Here is a 17,827-nt window from a genome sequence, read left to right as displayed (position 1 = left end):
GTTTTGCGTTGAAAATTCGACCGAAATATTGGATTATTCATTAATCTTGTGAGTGTAGTCTATTCTTGAATAGTTGATTTAACTATTCAAGCTTAAATTTGCCGACCTAGGGCCGTGAATTAGACGCAATCGAGAAGGGTGAGGTACCTCACCCAATTTTCCATAGAGACAGTGGTTAAGAACATCCACACAGCAATGGGTACTACAACCTTCCGTCTGTCTACGGAGGACGGCGTTTATGGCAAAATACGAAAGAGTCCTCCGGACAGACGGATCTTTCTGTCTAATGTGTGTGCAGCTGCAGCTGGCCGGTAGTGGTACAGTAGCTGTGTGGATGTAGTGCGTGGTCTACTGAGTATACTGTACCAGTACACATGTAGCTAGAATCTATTGGTGTTACATGTGCGTACAGCGGCGATCGGAGCTACATGAAATTACTACACAATAACGACAGTTTCTACTTTTGAGATGTTAACAAATTTAATCTAACATGCATATCCAGAGATAACTCACCGGATTGTCGAAGCAGTATGCACATTCGTCTTTGTATACCTTCTCCCCACCCTGGGGTATGCGGATTCGATCAGTGAGCCCGTGGAACTTGGAGGCTGCCATCTTGATTCTCTGATCTCGTATGAGCTGGTCTGAAATCTCGCAACACGCGTTAATGTCACCACAACGTTGTTCTCTGATGACGTTTACTCATTTAATATTCATTTTTCACTTTACTGCTCTTTGATTGGATAAAATACTTTTGAACGGTAATATGCAAATTTTCTCTTTCTGTGTCTTGAGTTGACGTACAGTAGTACGCTGGTGTTCTCCACTGCACCAAAACAGAGAAAAAGACACATTCCCTGGAATCATCAGCAAGTCGGTTGATTGACTGGCATGCCGGTTAATTCATGAAGCTGAGGAGATCATCAAGTTCCAATCCAGACATCGCTTCTTTTCGTCTTCATTTCGGTTGAGTGAGTAAAACCACCTAACGAATAGAACGAACGTCGAAAAACCTGTGTTGTGTTTGTTAGTGTTGGCGTGTAGAGCATACAAAATTGTGTGTACTGTGCGCGCGTAATGCAATGACTCACAACTTGATTATGTTCTCCCTACCCACTGTTGACTGTTGGTATACAGGTGCGGTAAAATGTTTCTAGAATTACGCCTACTGCGTGACAAAGACGACCTTGTTCATCTAGACGAGTGAGTAATACTATATTCTCTTATGAATGAATGGTATGAGGGTCACCTCACATTCTGGCTGCGGTAGCTCTACTGGACAAGAGCCCTCCGTTTCTTTCTTTTCTCCACTCACCGCACTGCGCAATTAGATTTCTCCTCCTATTGCATGAAGCTGGTGGTTCGTGTTTGGTTTTTGCGGCCTTCCATGCATTGATTGCTTTGTCTGCCCAGAAGTTTAGGCGTAGCTGCTCAGCAGAAGCATAGGGGTGCGCCGCGAGCTGCCTTTCATGCTCTGACCCCTGACTGGTTTCTGTGCTCATGTGGACACGTTGACCGTCGTTGAGTGAACGTCCACGTTCCATTGCTCTTTATACTCATAAAGTTTTCTTTAACGTTAAATATTCTCTTTCACACTCGAGTCGATTTGATGAGACGCAATGCCTAACCTAGGATTCACAAAGGTAATTAAAGACGAAAATACAGCCACAGGCTATCCCTCTATGTGTATTTTTAATTTTTTTTATTACATTTTTTTTTTTTTTGCTATTACAAACAGAAGTTTGGTTTCAACAAGGCAAATGCCAGATGAGATGGCAGAATGGTTATGCTTTTTTTTTTGTTTTGTGTGTGTGTGTCAATGTGTGTTCAAGTGTGAATATCGGAATGATATTTTCTGATATTTTGTTCTGTTTGTCATGCCCCAACTCAACTGCCCAAGTTGTGTCAGTCTTGAAATACACAACGTCACAAGTTGAATGAAAGATCTGCATTGCATATAATCTATTTGATTTTGTATGCAAAGTTCTCACTTCCGACATTTTTTCGATTTTAACACCTCTTTTTACCCATTTATTAATATCCAAAGCAATATATTTATGTATGTGCAAGTGTATCAGTGATAGTTCGAGCCACTAAAGCTTGGTTTATTTATTGATTTATTCAGTCAAAGGCAAGTGTTGCTGTTTGTATTAGAATTGTATTAATTTGCTGGAATAACCGATTTAGGTATATTAACTGGCTATATACAAGAATTACAATGTACATGCAGTGTAATGTAGAATGTAGCAAATTTTTTTCCAACTTCATAAAAGATGTGCATGTGTCTGTGATGTAGGGCCGGCCTCCCGTCAATGAAAATGTCAGTACTCTGTCTCTGTTACGGTACTTTATCCCATTTTCCATGAAACTCTACAGATAAAGCGCCCAAATCTGCGCCTCACAATGGGACTGTCAGGCTCAAAATCAGCAGCGAACGGCGACAGACCAGAAGAAGGGGAGGACGAGTTTCATACCCCAGTGACAAACCGGCGGGTGCAGAAGCTCATTGACCCGCGGTCTCCAACAGACGACATCAATCGTACACCGCTCCAAAGGGAGACTGTGGATTTTGAAGACCCGCGGTCTCCGACCACCAAAATAGCCAGGACACCCATTCCTGACGATTCTGATCCAAGGTCTCCATCTGCTGGAAGAGAAGTTGGACCCTTTGTCTTCCCGAACGCCTCAGAAGATCCGCGTTCACCGTCTCACATCATCGCAAGGACGCCGCTCACCAAAGATGCGCCAAAAAGTGAGCAAGTTTATTTTGTATTCATTTCGTTGGCAGACACCAGCTTTAAAGTGACATAATCTTTTTTAGGGGGGGGGGGGATTTGCTGATGAAAGATGCATTCATTCAGAAAGTGAGGTACATTGTAGTTCTCCTTGTAGTTCTCCTTGTACATGTAGTCTGTAATCTAATCCTAATTACCATTTAATATGTTGTATGGGAAGAGTAAGCTAGATATTCTTCGGATTTCTTGCAGTAGCAAAGACAGACAAAGTTACGTATTTTTGTTGATATTACTTCGTGAAAGGATATTTTTTCTCTAACTTTAAATTTGCATTCAGGGCAGCAATTGCGCTGTATAACGTAAAGTTGTATTGTATTTTGTTTCTCTCTTCAGATGTGAGTGTTGAAGAGGTTCAAGTACATCAGCCCGAGGGTGGTGACAGCGCAGAAAACGCCAGCAATAACAACGACTCGCAGGAATGCCCAGCTGGGGATCATTCCCCTTCGCAGGAAGCGGATTCGGAAGTATTCAAGGTTGAAACGGACAGTGTCAAATTGGTGGCAGATGATGAAGACAATGAAATCGAGAAGTGTGCCAGTGAGGCAGAGGGACAAGAGGGACTAAATCAAGCAAATACCCCAGAATATGAAATGGAACTGTCCGACATGGTGAAGAAGCAAACGATAGCCAATGAGGAGGATGGAGACCGGGACCATGCCACTTTGGTTCTGTCCGACAGGGGTAAGGAGACATCCTCGTGATGTGATACATTAGCAGGTATCTATCAAGACATCATACAATTTTTGTTTCATTTCCACTGCATGATGTCACAGACAATATTTATATAACCGATTTAATTGGATTAATTGTATTGTACATATTGGGGGAGGGGGGTGAAGAAAAATAGTTACAAATGATAAATGAGAGGAATTTCAAACAGGCGAGTTACTGCTCAAAGCACAAAATACAAAAATGTAACTTTGTGAATGAGTTATGTGATGTGTGCTATAAGAGTCAACTGACTTGGATGCATGTGAGTATGTGAGATCATCATTTGGATATGAGTAGTAGAGGCTATTATAGCAAAAACACAAAAACAAACAAACAAAACCACACAAACCGGATTTGGTGATCCTCATGGTGTTCTTTAAAGGACAAGTTCACCTTCATAAACATAAGGATTGAGAGAATGTAGCAATATTAGTAGAACACATCATTGAAAGTTTGAGGAAAATCGGACAATCCGTTCAAAAGTTATGAATTTTTGAAGTTTTTGTGCAGTAACCGCTGGATGAGAAGACTACTGCAGTGTGTGAATAACTTAGATGTCACATGCGTACAACAATATAAGGAAAATATAAAGAGAATTTCACAAAATTTCATCTTATGAAAAAAGTTCACATTCCCCCGACTCGTTACCGACAAATGTTATGGGTAATATTATTCCCCCTGCCTTTAGAAAGAGCCAAGTCAAGTGCTCTTTTATTATGTGAAAAAAGTGAAAATATGTTGAATTTTCTTTATATTTTCTTTATACTGTTGTACGCATATGACTCACAAGCTGTAGTAGTCTCCTCATCCAGCGGTTGCAACACAAAAATTTTAAAAATTCATAACTTTTGCATCGATTGTCCAATTTTCCTCAAACTTTCACTGATCTGTTCGACTAACATTGTTGCATTCTCTCAATCCTTATGTTTATGAAGGTGAACTTGTCCTTTAAAGAGTGAAACCTGATGTTTCCTTTAAAAAAGATATACCATATACAGCTGTATGAAAATAAAATATACTATAGGCAGCTAGTTTATAACAAGATGGAGCTGTTGCCATTAATTATTTCAGTGATTTGTCTTTCAGACATCCTAGTGAATGTTATTGATTAATTTAGTTTTGATGAAGCCCTTTTAATACAAGTATAGTACATAGTAGGAAACCAGATTAAAGAATCATGTCCAGGGTCAAGAGTAATGATGGGGGGGGGGGGGGAGAGACATTATGGGAAAATTAACATACTTCCATTGCATTGGAAAGAAGAGGAAATACAAAGTAGAGAATTACTTTCAAGCTCTCCTAAGTAAAAAATTAAAAAAAAAGATTTAAAAAAATAATTATATGGCTGCAAGGGATAATGCTTTATGCACAAGTACAATTGTACACAAAGACCCGAGACTGAAATGACATTGTTTGAGAGCATCTATGTTTGTGAAATATGAATTTTACAGCTGTACTGTGTACATTTGTAGCTTGTTAGTCAAAACAGTTACATTGTAATACTGTATGAACATTGTAGTTCACAAGAATATGGGATGAGGCTTTACACTTCTATGATGAACAGCATTGAGACAAACATATCCTGGAACATTGTATGATCAAGTCACATTCCTTGGACTGAGAAAGGTTGTCATCAGCGATCATGCTTCCCTTCCGCTGAAGTCGCCTACCCCCAAGATTCCCCACATCCATATAAATCCAATTATGCCGGCTTACGCACGATTCCTCAAATCCAGCGTGATGCATCAGTGGAGATGGTTCCCAGTGTTGTGACTGCTCGGGTTTCATAAGACCGCCTTGATCCGGACGTAAGGCTTCTCATCCGAAGGCCTCAGCTGGTTGAATGAGAGTTTGATTGATTTGATTTGTTTTCTCAGACGGGAGGGCAGTGGAAGCTGAATGCCACGGCTGATGACATAATGCGTGGCGAGGATTCATTCTTGAGCTAGAGTGAAAGTGATAGATACGATATTGCAATTCCTTGAGTAATCTGATGTATTGATTTTGACTAATCATTTGATATTGTATACACACAAGTACAGTTCCAAGCATTGAGTTTATTACACAGACTGTTCAAATTTCTTCTATTATACTAAGTTTATAATTCAGACATCATGCTGCACTTGTAGTTCTTTCTTATTAAAGGCAATCTGTCTGTCTTTATATTACAGGGCTTTATCACAAATGGTTCGAGTGAAAAATATTTTAATGGTGTCCTTCCCTTTTAATCAGTACACTTCTACAGTGTAAGTACATTTCTTACTTTTTTTTTCTTCTTCTTTTGGTCTTTAAACCCCAACTGAAACATGTTTTTCTTCTAGCCTGCAGAAATACAGGTTAAAGTAGGTTTTTGTTGTTTTGTCTGTATATACTTGAAGAATGAGGAGAACAAACAAACAAAAAAAGAGAAAGAAACCTGTTGACTACAGTGTACCCTACAGCATGTCTCTACAGGAAGTGGCTCAGGAAATAGATGGAAGAAGACCTTCCGCATTGATGGCCACTTTTATACCCATCCACTCTCTTCTTGCCCGGTTCAGCCACGGGAGACAAATACTTGAGAGAAAGAAAGATTGAGACGGAAACATGGTGGAAGGAGATGGGGGGGGGGGGGGGGGGGTGAAAGGAAGAGAGTGATAATACCGTAGAAGCGTCTAGTGGGTTGATGACTATCACCAGTTTTCTTCCGGTATCGTCCATAAATAGCACGGATGGCAAAGAGCAAGAATTTGCCCCTGATGGTGCCAATGGATGCAGTGCAATATTATGTACAAGTTTACTACAATGCCACATTACCTCATGTGACCTTCCTCACAAATGGATGCATAATTGGATAATCAAGCTCCAAGCCCCAAGCTTCAAAATGTACATTTTGTGATGATGCACAGTGCAAGTCCACTGTGCCTCGCTGTGCCAAAATTGTTATAGTGTGCAGGAACAATGTTCACGTGTCCAGAATGCAGACTTGTAGATACAGTGTACATTTGTAATAGAAATAGTCATTCTATTGATGCCTTTGAAGCGCAGGAACTGGAAGCTCAAATTATTTGAATCTAATATTCTTTTTTTTTTATAGATTGAATAGTAATCTGTGCAACACCATTTGGCCATGGATGGTCCCATTGCTACAGAAAGTACGCCTTCTGCAGTCATTTAATATCAAACTTGCATGGTGTACTTGAACTGCGTGTACACTGTACTGTACTTTTTTAATTAAAATGCTTGGAATAATTTTCCAACTCAAATTTGATCAGCAATTTCAGCTGATGAACAATATTTCAAATGGTATCCTAAATCCTGTACACTACTATCGAAGAAAACTGCTACACAAAAGTTAGTACATGTATTAAGTGTCAGGTTTTCCCTTATAAATTCCATTGTACTGTGATCTCTACAAACTACATGTAGCCCGGATCTATGCAATGTTGGGTAGTTTTACATTTCTGTGAAGACGTGTGAATTTTACTGCTGTACAGATGCAAGGTTGATCATCAATTCTTCAGAAACACCTTCAGCCCGTAATCAATTCAATACAGGGCACTGACTCCCGCACAGTTAAATTTATACACGTGTACTACTGTACACTGTATACAATGTGACTACTGAAGGAAAACATGTGTTCATGTGATATTCCAATGTCTCTATCTCAAAAGAAATTGAAACTGGTCAGGGGCATGGCCTTGCTGCTGTGATACAGTAGTAATATAATTTAAGAGGGTCCCTGCAAAATGTTCCAGGGATGCGAATCAAAGGGTAAATTCAATCTGCCGCCTCTCTGGACACCTCATTGTACCAGCAAGTTAAACATGACATTTTGCAACATAGTATTGAGATTTCACTTTCCCCAAGGCTTTGAAGCTCATATTCACAGCTGGGAAATTTGTGGGGATTTTCAGATTCTTACATTCCTCGCTGCATGATATACTCCCTGTCTTCTGCTCTGTGCAGTATACACGTACATGCCATCAACATTCATGGACACATTGAGCTTTGCGATTTAAGATTGAATGCGAAAGGTACATTCTCACACAAGAGTGAATAAATAACTTCCTGTACCGGTATCCCAATGCAAAATTTAATTTAATTTGCTTCCGTTGTACTGTAAACATACTGGCAAACAAACAAACAATGTTCATTGAGATTGAAACAGAGACTCTGACTGAACTTTTTTTTTTTTAATGTAAAAAGGATTTTTGATATTAAAAAGCATCTAAAAGGACTTGGTTAAATGCAATAGCTATTGGAACACAAAAATGCATGCCCTGTCTACGGTTGTATTAGCTACACACCACACATGTACAAGTTGTATGGTGGCCACTGAGTCAGTGGAAAATGGCTCTGTTGTACACATTAAAGGGATGGTACAGTATTGGTGGAGATGAGAATTGGGCTTATAACTTTTTGCAAGATACCAAGAAAACATTACTGATATAGTACAGAGCATACAGTGTACCATCTTAAGAGGAATTCAAAGATTATTTGATGAAAATCAGGTTTGGAATGACTGAAACATCCAAAAACAACTTTGTAAAACAAAGCCATTGTGGGCAAGTCCAAGATAAGGTCCCCTCAGAAGGCAAAATTTCATCTTTGTTCAATATTGACATGTTTGGTATCATTTTGAAGCTTATGAGTTGAAGTTTTGATTTCCATGGAGGAAAAAATTATATTACGTAAATTTATGCAAATTTCAAGGGATTCATTTGCATAAATGCGAAACACAGCGTTATGTATGGGACATTTATAAAAATTCATATTAATTCAAAGGAAAGCAAATGATATTTGATTAATATGTGGACATAAGAAGTTCATCAAATAGTTTAACTTGGTATGAAAATTTAGGGATTATGCAAATGATTATGCAAATTAGCTCGTGTCCTATCATGAGATGTCCCATACGTAACAAATTGAGGTCATTTTTTTAGGTTTTTTCTGAAATTGCTAAGGTTATATTAATGCCCTTTTGGAAAGTTCTAATTTATTGTTTAGAGAAATTAAATACCATAGAAAAAAGAAAAAACAGTAAAAGGAATATTTTTCATTAGGCATTGAAATAATGTTACGTATGGGACAAATGCGTTACGTATGGGACATCCTCATACATAATGCATGTGAATGCATGTAGCTAGCTGGGAAGGTCTCTCAGTACACAAATGGTCAATCATCCTGAAGAAAGCATCCCAACATTGTAGCTACTTTTTGAGTTATAGACACTTTAAACAATACATGTACTTGACTGAACAATTTTCAGAAAGGGGGAGGGGAAAATGGCAAAATACACAATGAAAAATCAGCATTAAAGGGATGGTATAGTTTTTTGTAGAAATGGGGATTCAGTTTTCAACATTTAATGAGATGATTGGAAACCAATTATATGAATTACTAAAGAGCATACAATCCTAAGACTAGAGGAATTCAAAGTTTAGTGATGGAGATCCAATTTGAAATGGTTGTGATATAAATATTTAAAAAAAATAAAGTAAAATGATTTTTTTTTATCATTGCAAGTAATACACAAATTGTCCTTATTCAGGTTTCAATAATAGCCACGACAAAATTCATGGGTATACATACTGAGGTGTGACTCGAATCAATGACCTGACTGCTAGACAGACATCATATATCTGCTCGATCACTAAGGTTCCACGCAGCAGGTATTGCTTATTTATAAAAATTAATATTTCTTGTGTCAAGTTGTTTTTTATTGAAACGAAATGGCAAACTGCCCTTCATCAATGGAAGTAAACACTTTAAACTATTCAATTTTTCAGTAGTAACTATCCTGATAAAAATAGGGCATACACTTGTACATACTCAGGTTGGTCATAGAAATATAGAATATGATTAAATATGATTATGATGGTAAATATTTGGGGAATATTGTTCCCTTGTCAATCTGGATCAATATTTTAGTAGTTTCAACTGATTCCATTTCAATAATTATGCAAGAATTTGTTTATGGGTATTTTGCAAAATTATTTTGCAAAATACCAATAAACATGTCTCTCCACACACTAAACGAATGGGGGACAAGGGCATGCATACTCAGGTTGGTCATAAAAATATAAAAATATGATTGAATATGATTAGGATGGTGAATATTTGGGGAATATTGTTTCCTTGACAATCTGGATCAGTATTTGAGTAGTTTTAACTGATTTTACTTCAATAATTATGCAAAATACCCATAAACATGGTTCTTCACACACTAAATGAATGGGGGACAAACTGTCCCATACGTAACTGTCCCATACGTAACACGTCATGTCTGTCTTTAATTAGAACCTGTAATTAGAGCTTTTTGCCTAATGACACGAAACTTACCTGTGATAATCTTGAGTGTTGTGACTCTCATCACAGAGAGTTACAAGTTGTAGAATGAAATACTTTCAGAGAGTTTTGAGGTTGAAAAAAATGTTCAAAAAAACAAAATTTTTCTGGTCCCATACGTAACAGCACATATTTTCTCTTCTAGAATATAATTGTGAAGGTCATTTTTCTCCATTTTTTGCATGTTTATACTTCTCCTAGATATCAATCACCATGATAAAGTTTAATATGATCAAAAGCCATTAACACTATTTTTCAGGTCATAAAAGTCTCTGAATGTCCCATACGTAACGCGCGTGTTATCTTGGACTTGCCCTTGTAATAAAGTGTGGGTCCCACACTTTATTAGAATCGCTCTTTTTTTGGATATCTCAGCCATTTCAAAGCCAATTTTCATCAAATAAACGTTGAATTCCTCGTCTAAAGAATTACTGGCTCTTTCATATTTCATATTAAGGTTTCTCATCTCACCAAAAAATGTTAGAAACCTAAAATTAGGTGTCAACCAAAACTGTATGATCCCTTTTAACACTCAGTACAGTAGAGAATTGCAAATGAAGAGACTGCAATGCATACAGTGTTCTCTTCCTACCTCCCCCTGGTGTTCTGTTCACTTGCCTACAGGAGCTTGCAGATGTGTGCAATGCACGTGTGTGTGCATACAGTGTAATGTATACATTGTCCACCAGAGTGGGGCCTCAGTCATTCACTGAAAGGTTCTCATTGTAATTGAATACAAAGCGAAAGAATTTTAGACATGAGTTCCCTTCTTTCTGTCCTTTCCACTCTGTCTGTCTCCTGTCTGTACAGTGTACTGTATCTATTAAATCTTCATTGCATCTCTACACTACAAAATATCTCTTTCTCTCTCTCTATCTACCCACACAATTTTGTACAAATATCCATTGTTGTATCATACTCGCTCTCTCTAGCAATCACCTTGTCTCAAAATATCCCTTTGTTATCAGTTGAAAGCACTTTGGAACTTGTAGGTGACACAGTTCAGATTTTTGCAAATTACAGTCTGTAATTACTGTATGGTTAAACAATATTAGTTATTTCCAAATTCATTGTGACACTACTGTGTAGTACAATTGTAGCTATTCAGCAGGTGTACACTGTACAATTCGTATGAGACACTTTGTACAACATTACAATTTACAAGCAACTTGTATTATCTGAAGATATCGCTTGCTACAAAGTTTGTACACTGTAAGCGTACGAATCTCCAGATTGATTTTGAAATCTAAAAGCAGAATTAAGCAAACTAATCTACAATGCCACATGTACAAATGTACATACATTGTACTTGGACAGTGATAATAGAGAGTGGAAATTACAATTTATTGTTGGATGAAATTCAAAGCAACTTGTCTCATCTTCTAATCTGCATGCAACAGAAATACAAGTTTGTATTTCCAACATCAGAAGTTCAGAAATTATTCATTCATGGACTTACACTGTATTATGAACTGAATCCATGAACTGTACAGTGTTTCATCAAGTCTTGTTGGGACTAATCAAGTCACATGATTAAGAATAGCACACTGTCCGCCTTTGTGCAGATTATGTTGACGTCATTAATTTTGTAGCTAGCCGCATGCTTGACATCAAATTAATTGACTTAATCATGGTCTGTAATATTGAACGTTAGTCATGAAGGCTATGTAATGAGGTGAATACCCTATAGATACAAACTGCCATGTGTATCAAGGCTTTTCGAGATAAAACTCTTTATGAAGTAGTCTAGCATGCAGTTACAAAGTGTATCTGATCACATCAAACAGAGATCATTGTTTGTAGATTCACTTTTGGTTGAGAACTTTCAAAGCAAGCAGTCAACAAAGTTTTGAAATTAGTTTTAATCGTGATGTGCTTCAGTTCCGGTGCTATATGTATGTACAAGTGTTGAAGTGTAGCCATGTGATCAGCTCTGTCTATTATACAATGTACATTGTACACGTACATGTAGTATAAAAATCAACTTACAGTTTGTATAGTTGCTTGCGTGGATTGTCCCCAATGTTTACAATACTTCTGTCTGATGTGTTGTCTCACTGCTGTTGGGGCTGTACAGAATTTACAAAAGTGTTGATTTACAATTTGTAAAGATGCTACACTGTATGTATACAGTAATTGTACAATGTACATGTAGTATCCATCTCAAAAAAAAAAAAAAAATATTCTTTGTCTACTGCATTTATATAGTATTCTGAAAATTTGCAGCATACCAAGACATTTTCTTTGTTACAAACTCCTATATTACACTTTATTTGTGCAGAATTTTCTTTGTTAAAAACAGATATTTTCATTGTTTTGAGGATAATAATATTGAGCCAAATTGATGTTTTAACCCGCTGTCAAGTAACAAGCTGAATGAATGCAAGTGACTGAAGTCTTTAATATCAAAGTTGGAAATTGGCTAGTCATTCAACACTGTGAGCATGGCTTGAGTGTGTCACAGGCACCAAATATCTAAAATGTTCCACAATGGTTCCAATTACAAATTGTGATGTAGAGTATTATTCATTCAAGCAGTTTACAAACCTGTCTCTTGAACAGCTGCATTGTACATTGTAGTTACCAGGCTCTGTACAAGTCATTGTTCAAGGAAACAGGCTCATGAAAGAAAAACGGAATTGCACTCCCGTGTGTGTGTGTGTGTGTGCGTGTGTGTGTCACTGTGTGTGTTGTTTCACTTTGTTACATTTCTTTCCTTGAATACCATCAATTCATCAGATGACTGTACTCTACACAGTGTATTCAGAGAGCTCAGTAACCACAGCATAGCCTACTCACTCGTTTGGTATTGATTGACGTTGTGTATGTACAGTACAAGCAATCAGTGTATGTGGGATGCATTTTCAATGCAAATCATACTGTATGTCAACATACCATCTATTCCATTTCACAAAGGACATTAAAAATCTGTCAGTGCACAGTTATGATACTATTCCTCATCACCAGATAGTGTACTCAAGCACTTCCTCATATCTCTAAAATTACAAAAATTGTAAAAAGTTGACTCATCAATGACACACATGGGGCATCCCAAAGTTACAGTCCAAGAGTGTGCCTTAGTACAAGTTACAAGTTTGGAGCTGAATTTTACACACACATATTTAGCGTGGGAGTGACATCAATTATGAGTTTCTTTCACTTTCATTTTCTTTTGTAGGGAAATGCTGAGTGAAACCACGATGATAACGATTAAAAACAAAAAGATATGCTGTGCACTGTGGTCATTATAACAGCAAAGAGTTATTTTAGGATACAATGTACATGTGACATGCAAGCACAATCACGTGTGTATTAAATTGAATAACACAGTAGAGAGCCTACAAGATTCATCATCTCATACGGCTTTGTGTGAATATGGGACGAATACAGGTAGCCGTTGATTTCTCTGGTGCCGCCCCACAGTAGGCTTACAATCTTGTAGTATCGAAAAGTAGTTACTGGCTTGTTATGGGGCAAGCATTAGTACATTGTTGCTTTTTATGTTTCATAGAATTTTCATGTTCTGTATTCATGGTGAAAATTTTACTTTTTTCAGACAAAAGCAGATGTTGTGTTTATTTATCAGGCATTGATACATTGTACAGTGTAGCAACTGTGAGTAAACATGCAAACCATTCATAATAGCGGACAGTTTGCTCACGTGTGCAAACTTTCACTTCTCGGTTCTAATTGTAAACGTGTTTAATATACAGTGTACATTGTGCCATTGTACCAGTATGAAAGTTAGATATAGACAGTGTACACGTAGTGTGGGTGAAAATATGGCTTAAAAGTGACTCTGTTTCTGAGTGAAGTCTTTCCATGCCATTCTGTTGGTCGTGTATTGGAAGGATATGCTTCTGGGAGATGAGTGCTGTGTGTGCGTCCAGGGCCCCATTTCATGAATGATGTTAGGATGGCAACTCTTGCTGGAATGGCAACTTCCAGTTGTAACAGCCAATCAGGAAGCTGGATTCTTGTCGTTACTATGACAATTGCCATTCCAGCAAGAGTTGCTATCATATCAACTTTTTATGAAATGGGGCCCAGATCATTCCTCTATAAAACATTATAACTGTACATGCATCTCCCCCCCCCCCCCCCCCCAACACCTGCAGCAACGATTTCTAAAATCTTGAATCCATTTCTTTGTATTAACTTGAAGGTTGGTCCCGGCATTCAAGGATTATTAGAACCAGAGAAACTGCATCAGGGGAAGAAAATGAAAACAGCAGAAATAAAAGAAAAACAACAACTCTCAAGCTGTAAACAAAAACAAAGAATCCGCTTTCTACTGTCAAGCTTTCCTGGTATCGCACACAAAGCCTTTGCATGACAATAGTGGGCTTTTGCAGACGGTTTCACTCTTCCGAGGAACCTTGATTCAGTGGGCAGGTTGCGACATTCCCATCATTGTTGAATCAGTTCCATGCGTGATTAATCCTCCACTGCCGCGCTTGGGGAGTTCTCAAGCTCTTTACAGTCCCTGGCAAATGATAATCTACAACACAATTGTTAAATGTTGACGCCTTCTTCTGTTTTCAAATTATGACAACCTATCTCGATACAATTCACACTTGTGCAGACTACAGAATGTGAAATATACCTTTTTTATTTTCCACTCTTTTCTTCCTTGTGTGTGTTGGTTTTTTTTTTTAAATGAATAGCTCTAGATCTGTTCTGTAGCACTGAAATTCATCGTCTCATATGGAAATGACGGCAACTAGAGTGAACGATAGAAGAGTCTGAGAAGATTATTGTACATCCAGGGAAAGTGTACGGCATAAAAAGTATGCTTGATGTCAATGCAAAACTTTACAACCCACTTGACGTGATGGATGGAAACAGTCATAAATTAGGGGATATTTCTGTACATTGTATACTGTACATTACTGTATACACTATACTGTATAATGTGCACCTACTTCTTGGACAAAGGATGTGTTTAAAGCTTGGATGCAAACTCAGAAAAGAATACTTGTACATGCTGTAGCTTGTTTGAATCATTGTTAGAGGCAAATGTGGAGGACATCGTGCGTTCAGTTGATGCTAGAGCTGTCGTTATTGATGGTGTTTGACTTTAAAGTGGTCAGTGGTACACTGTAATGTTCTGATTGCGGAAATACAGTGTACATGTACTGTACTGATGTTCAAATCATACAGTAAGTACAGCACTTTACGTCAATGTCGTTATCTGATAGATTTTTCATCACCATGTCATCATATTCAGTGATGTTCTGCATGATTATTACACAAAAGTTTTTAGATATGCAGTCTGATTTCACTGTATTTCACCACAATGTTCTCTTGATTGGTCATGAGTGTCCACTTTTGGAATATTCTTATTATGTACAAGTTGTACATGTACATTGTACAGTACGTACTGTTCTATGAATTTGTGTCTTTGGATAAAAACGAGATTTGTTGGGGGAAAAAATTGAACAATCTTGGAAATTCAAAGTGTTTTTTTTTTTTTCTTAATGCTCCTGTATGACCTTTGGCTTTGGGAATCAAGAAATATAGGGGATTTTGTTTGAAATTCTTTTTTGATTCCAGTGTTATATTTTGCTGTAACTGAATTCATTCCCAAGAGCACTCAAGGGGATGCTGGGGAATGCCTGTACTCACTCACATGGACAAGACTCTTGAGATACTCGTGGCTTGTTACCCGTGGCCTTTTCATTAAATCCACTTCAACTGCACTTGTAGGTGTTTATGCCGCTGCCCAGTGAAGCATTGAATCCTTGATGAGTTTCAGTCAGACTTGACTGACCCTTATTTGTAGAGGGAATACAGTGTATCAGTGTTGAATAGCATCTTATGTTTGCTGTTTGGGGTATAGAGCAAAGCCTAGCAAAAAGCAGGCTTTGTGGCATTATCATGAGGTACATTTGTACTGTAGCTGTGAATTATTGGGAGACTATAGATTTTGAGATGGCAGCCTTGCCTTTGTACACCAGATCAATCTCTGGTGATTGGAAAGATTGTTATTAATGCAGAAACAAGGGCTAGTGAGCGAGGGCTAAGTATGGTTGTAGTTGTAGTGTACTGGTACAGTTGTACATTTGTATGCAATGTTGCAGATTTACATTGTACATTGTACCATGTGCAGAATCACACAATGTATTGATGAATCTATGCGAGCTTTCTTAACTCCGGTATTGCATGTTGGTTCTTGCAGAGATGGTCTTCCTGACAGAACTTCCGCCCTCTCCCGTCTCCAGTAAGGCCAAGAAATCCGGCTTCCGTCGCTCCCTCAAGGAGAAATTCCAGTCTTCGTCCTCCTCCCACCAGCGCTCCCCGCTCGCCACCAGAAATCTCATCCAGGATTCGCCGGACCCCACCGAGAGGACGACCGCTGTCCAGAAACGGGAGGGGACAACTTCTCGCAAAGTAGGTGTGGCCTTCCAGAGGCCAGGGGCGGGACACCTGTCAAAGGCAGACAGGCCGCGGTCACATCCTGTCCGAGTGGTGGGGAGATACCAGCCAGTACTGGACAAAGAAAACTGTTGATTTCTGAGTGGAATTCCAGAGACTCCGTCATTTTGGCAGCTAATATCTATAGAGACAGAGACAGAGACTAGACAACTGGACAGCTTCATCCAAAATGGCTGCCAGAGGCGTTGTCTAGATGTTCCCATCATGATTCTCTGGATACAACTGTACTTATAAATGATTTGCATATAATCCAAAAAAAGTGTGAATGTGACACTTTGAACATCATCCACAAGAACACGACACTTCACTGTATAGACTTGTACAGTGTACAAATTCGTTTTTTTTATATATATTTAATAATACAGGATGTGCTGTGTGACGACTGCTGTGTGCAGTCATGAAATATCATCTGAGTAGTGTTGTCGCCATATCAACACAATCACCTGGTATTTGTACCTGTCATCCGATCCATCAATGAGCAGATTGGTTGACTGTGAGACGTGCATTAATTTGTGTGCTGTAGAAAATGACTCTCAGGCTCATTTCATACATTTTGTAGAGCTCAATTTCCATTGGTGTCTGGTTTGGTGAACTGACTTGTGTGCGTCAGAAGTTTTTGTTGCTGATAAGAATCATCTAGATACAATAAATGTGCATAGTGTTCACACTGCTTGTTCTTTTCATACTCTGTACATTTCCAAAGGAGTTGGTAGCAATGTCCCATACAATTTAGTTTACTTACAGTAGGTGAAAATACATGTACATGTATGTCACTGAGGGATGTATTGATGGTATGGGTTGAAACAGAGAAAGTTCACTGTAATTTTGTACACGTTGCAAACAGCAACCAAGTCATGAGAGTGTCTCTCCACTCAAGATATAAATGTGCTATCGAAAGAGTCCCTAAAACTGAAACTATACCTTGTTTGCACTGTTTTTTAAATACTGCTTTGACTCTCATTGATTCAGCAAAACATAAAATGTAGATAATGTCAGTGTCATTTTGAGATGGCTGTCCTCAGAGGGTGGAATTGAAATCCTTCGTGACTAACCTTCATGAAATACTAATAGCTATAGAGTTGATGTAGCATGATTAAAGGCCTTGTAAATTAGATCTACCCACCTCCCTACTATGGTATATTTGTGGATGATCGTGACTTGATGTGACAAGATAATTCAGCATTCAATCTCAGCTAAATCTGGTAAAAGGTTAAAGACTGTTGTGAAGATTGTGAAGTGTCTGCGTACACAGTATTAATCATTTTGATCTTCTGTCATACACCAGACCAAGGACACATGTTCCCGACTGTAAAGCAGGAGTGTACAATTTTATGACACGAAAAATCAGGGCTCAGTATACGGCAGAATCTGGTGATCCAGTGGAATTTAAGCCATGGTCATGTTCACTTTTGATACATTTTCTTTTGGACCCAGATGTCTTCGGAGATTCTGAAATTCTTGTTTTGTTCAAGACTCACCAGGCTCAACGAGCAATGGGTATTGAATACAGTACATTAATACCCCTCTGGAGATTTTGAAGTAGCTTATAGGGT

At 38.2% G+C, this 17,827-nt stretch overlaps 2 protein-coding genes across 4 annotated transcripts in view; one reads left to right on the top strand and one right to left on the bottom strand.

Annotated features, from left to right (window-relative positions):
- LOC139744508 (ubiquitin carboxyl-terminal hydrolase 5-like) overlaps nt 1–956 on the bottom strand; it is a 33,478-nt gene extending 32,522 nt beyond the window's left edge. Inside the window, exon 1 of the mRNA XM_071654942.1 lies at nt 514–956. Coding sequence (XP_071511043.1) covers nt 514–615 — 102 coding nt within the window. The 5' untranslated portion in view covers nt 616–956. The remainder of the gene's footprint in view (nt 1–513) is intronic.
- Nucleotides 829–16,130, top strand: LOC139744509 (uncharacterized). Of its 3 annotated transcripts, none has more exons than XM_071654945.1 (4): nt 829–971; nt 2,377–2,752; nt 3,129–3,512; nt 16,018–16,128. In XM_071654945.1, exons 2-3 carry the CDS (start codon nt 2,404–2,406, stop codon nt 3,494–3,496), a joined length of 717 nt encoding a protein of 238 aa, XP_071511046.1. In that variant the 5' UTR covers nt 829–971; nt 2,377–2,403; the 3' UTR covers nt 3,497–3,512; nt 16,018–16,128. The 3 variants fall into 3 exon arrangements, with proteins under 3 accessions (XP_071511046.1, XP_071511045.1, XP_071511044.1); XM_071654944.1 differs by lacking the exon at nt 829–971 and adding an exon at nt 1,097–1,203; XM_071654943.1 differs by lacking the exon at nt 829–971 and adding an exon at nt 1,585–1,643 and having other exon boundaries at nt 16,018–16,130.
- The last annotated feature ends 1,697 nt before the right edge of the window (nt 16,131–17,827 follow it).

The sequence above is a fragment of the Diadema antillarum genome, unplaced genomic scaffold (genome assembly GCF_040938485.1).
Source record: "Diadema antillarum isolate AM-2024a unplaced genomic scaffold, OU_Dant_1.0 seq00001184_RagTag, whole genome shotgun sequence".
NCBI lineage: Eukaryota > Metazoa > Echinodermata > Echinoidea > Diadematoida > Diadematidae > Diadema > Diadema antillarum.
Note: the sequence above shows the minus strand (reverse complement) of the source record. Positions and strands in the feature narration are given on the sequence as shown.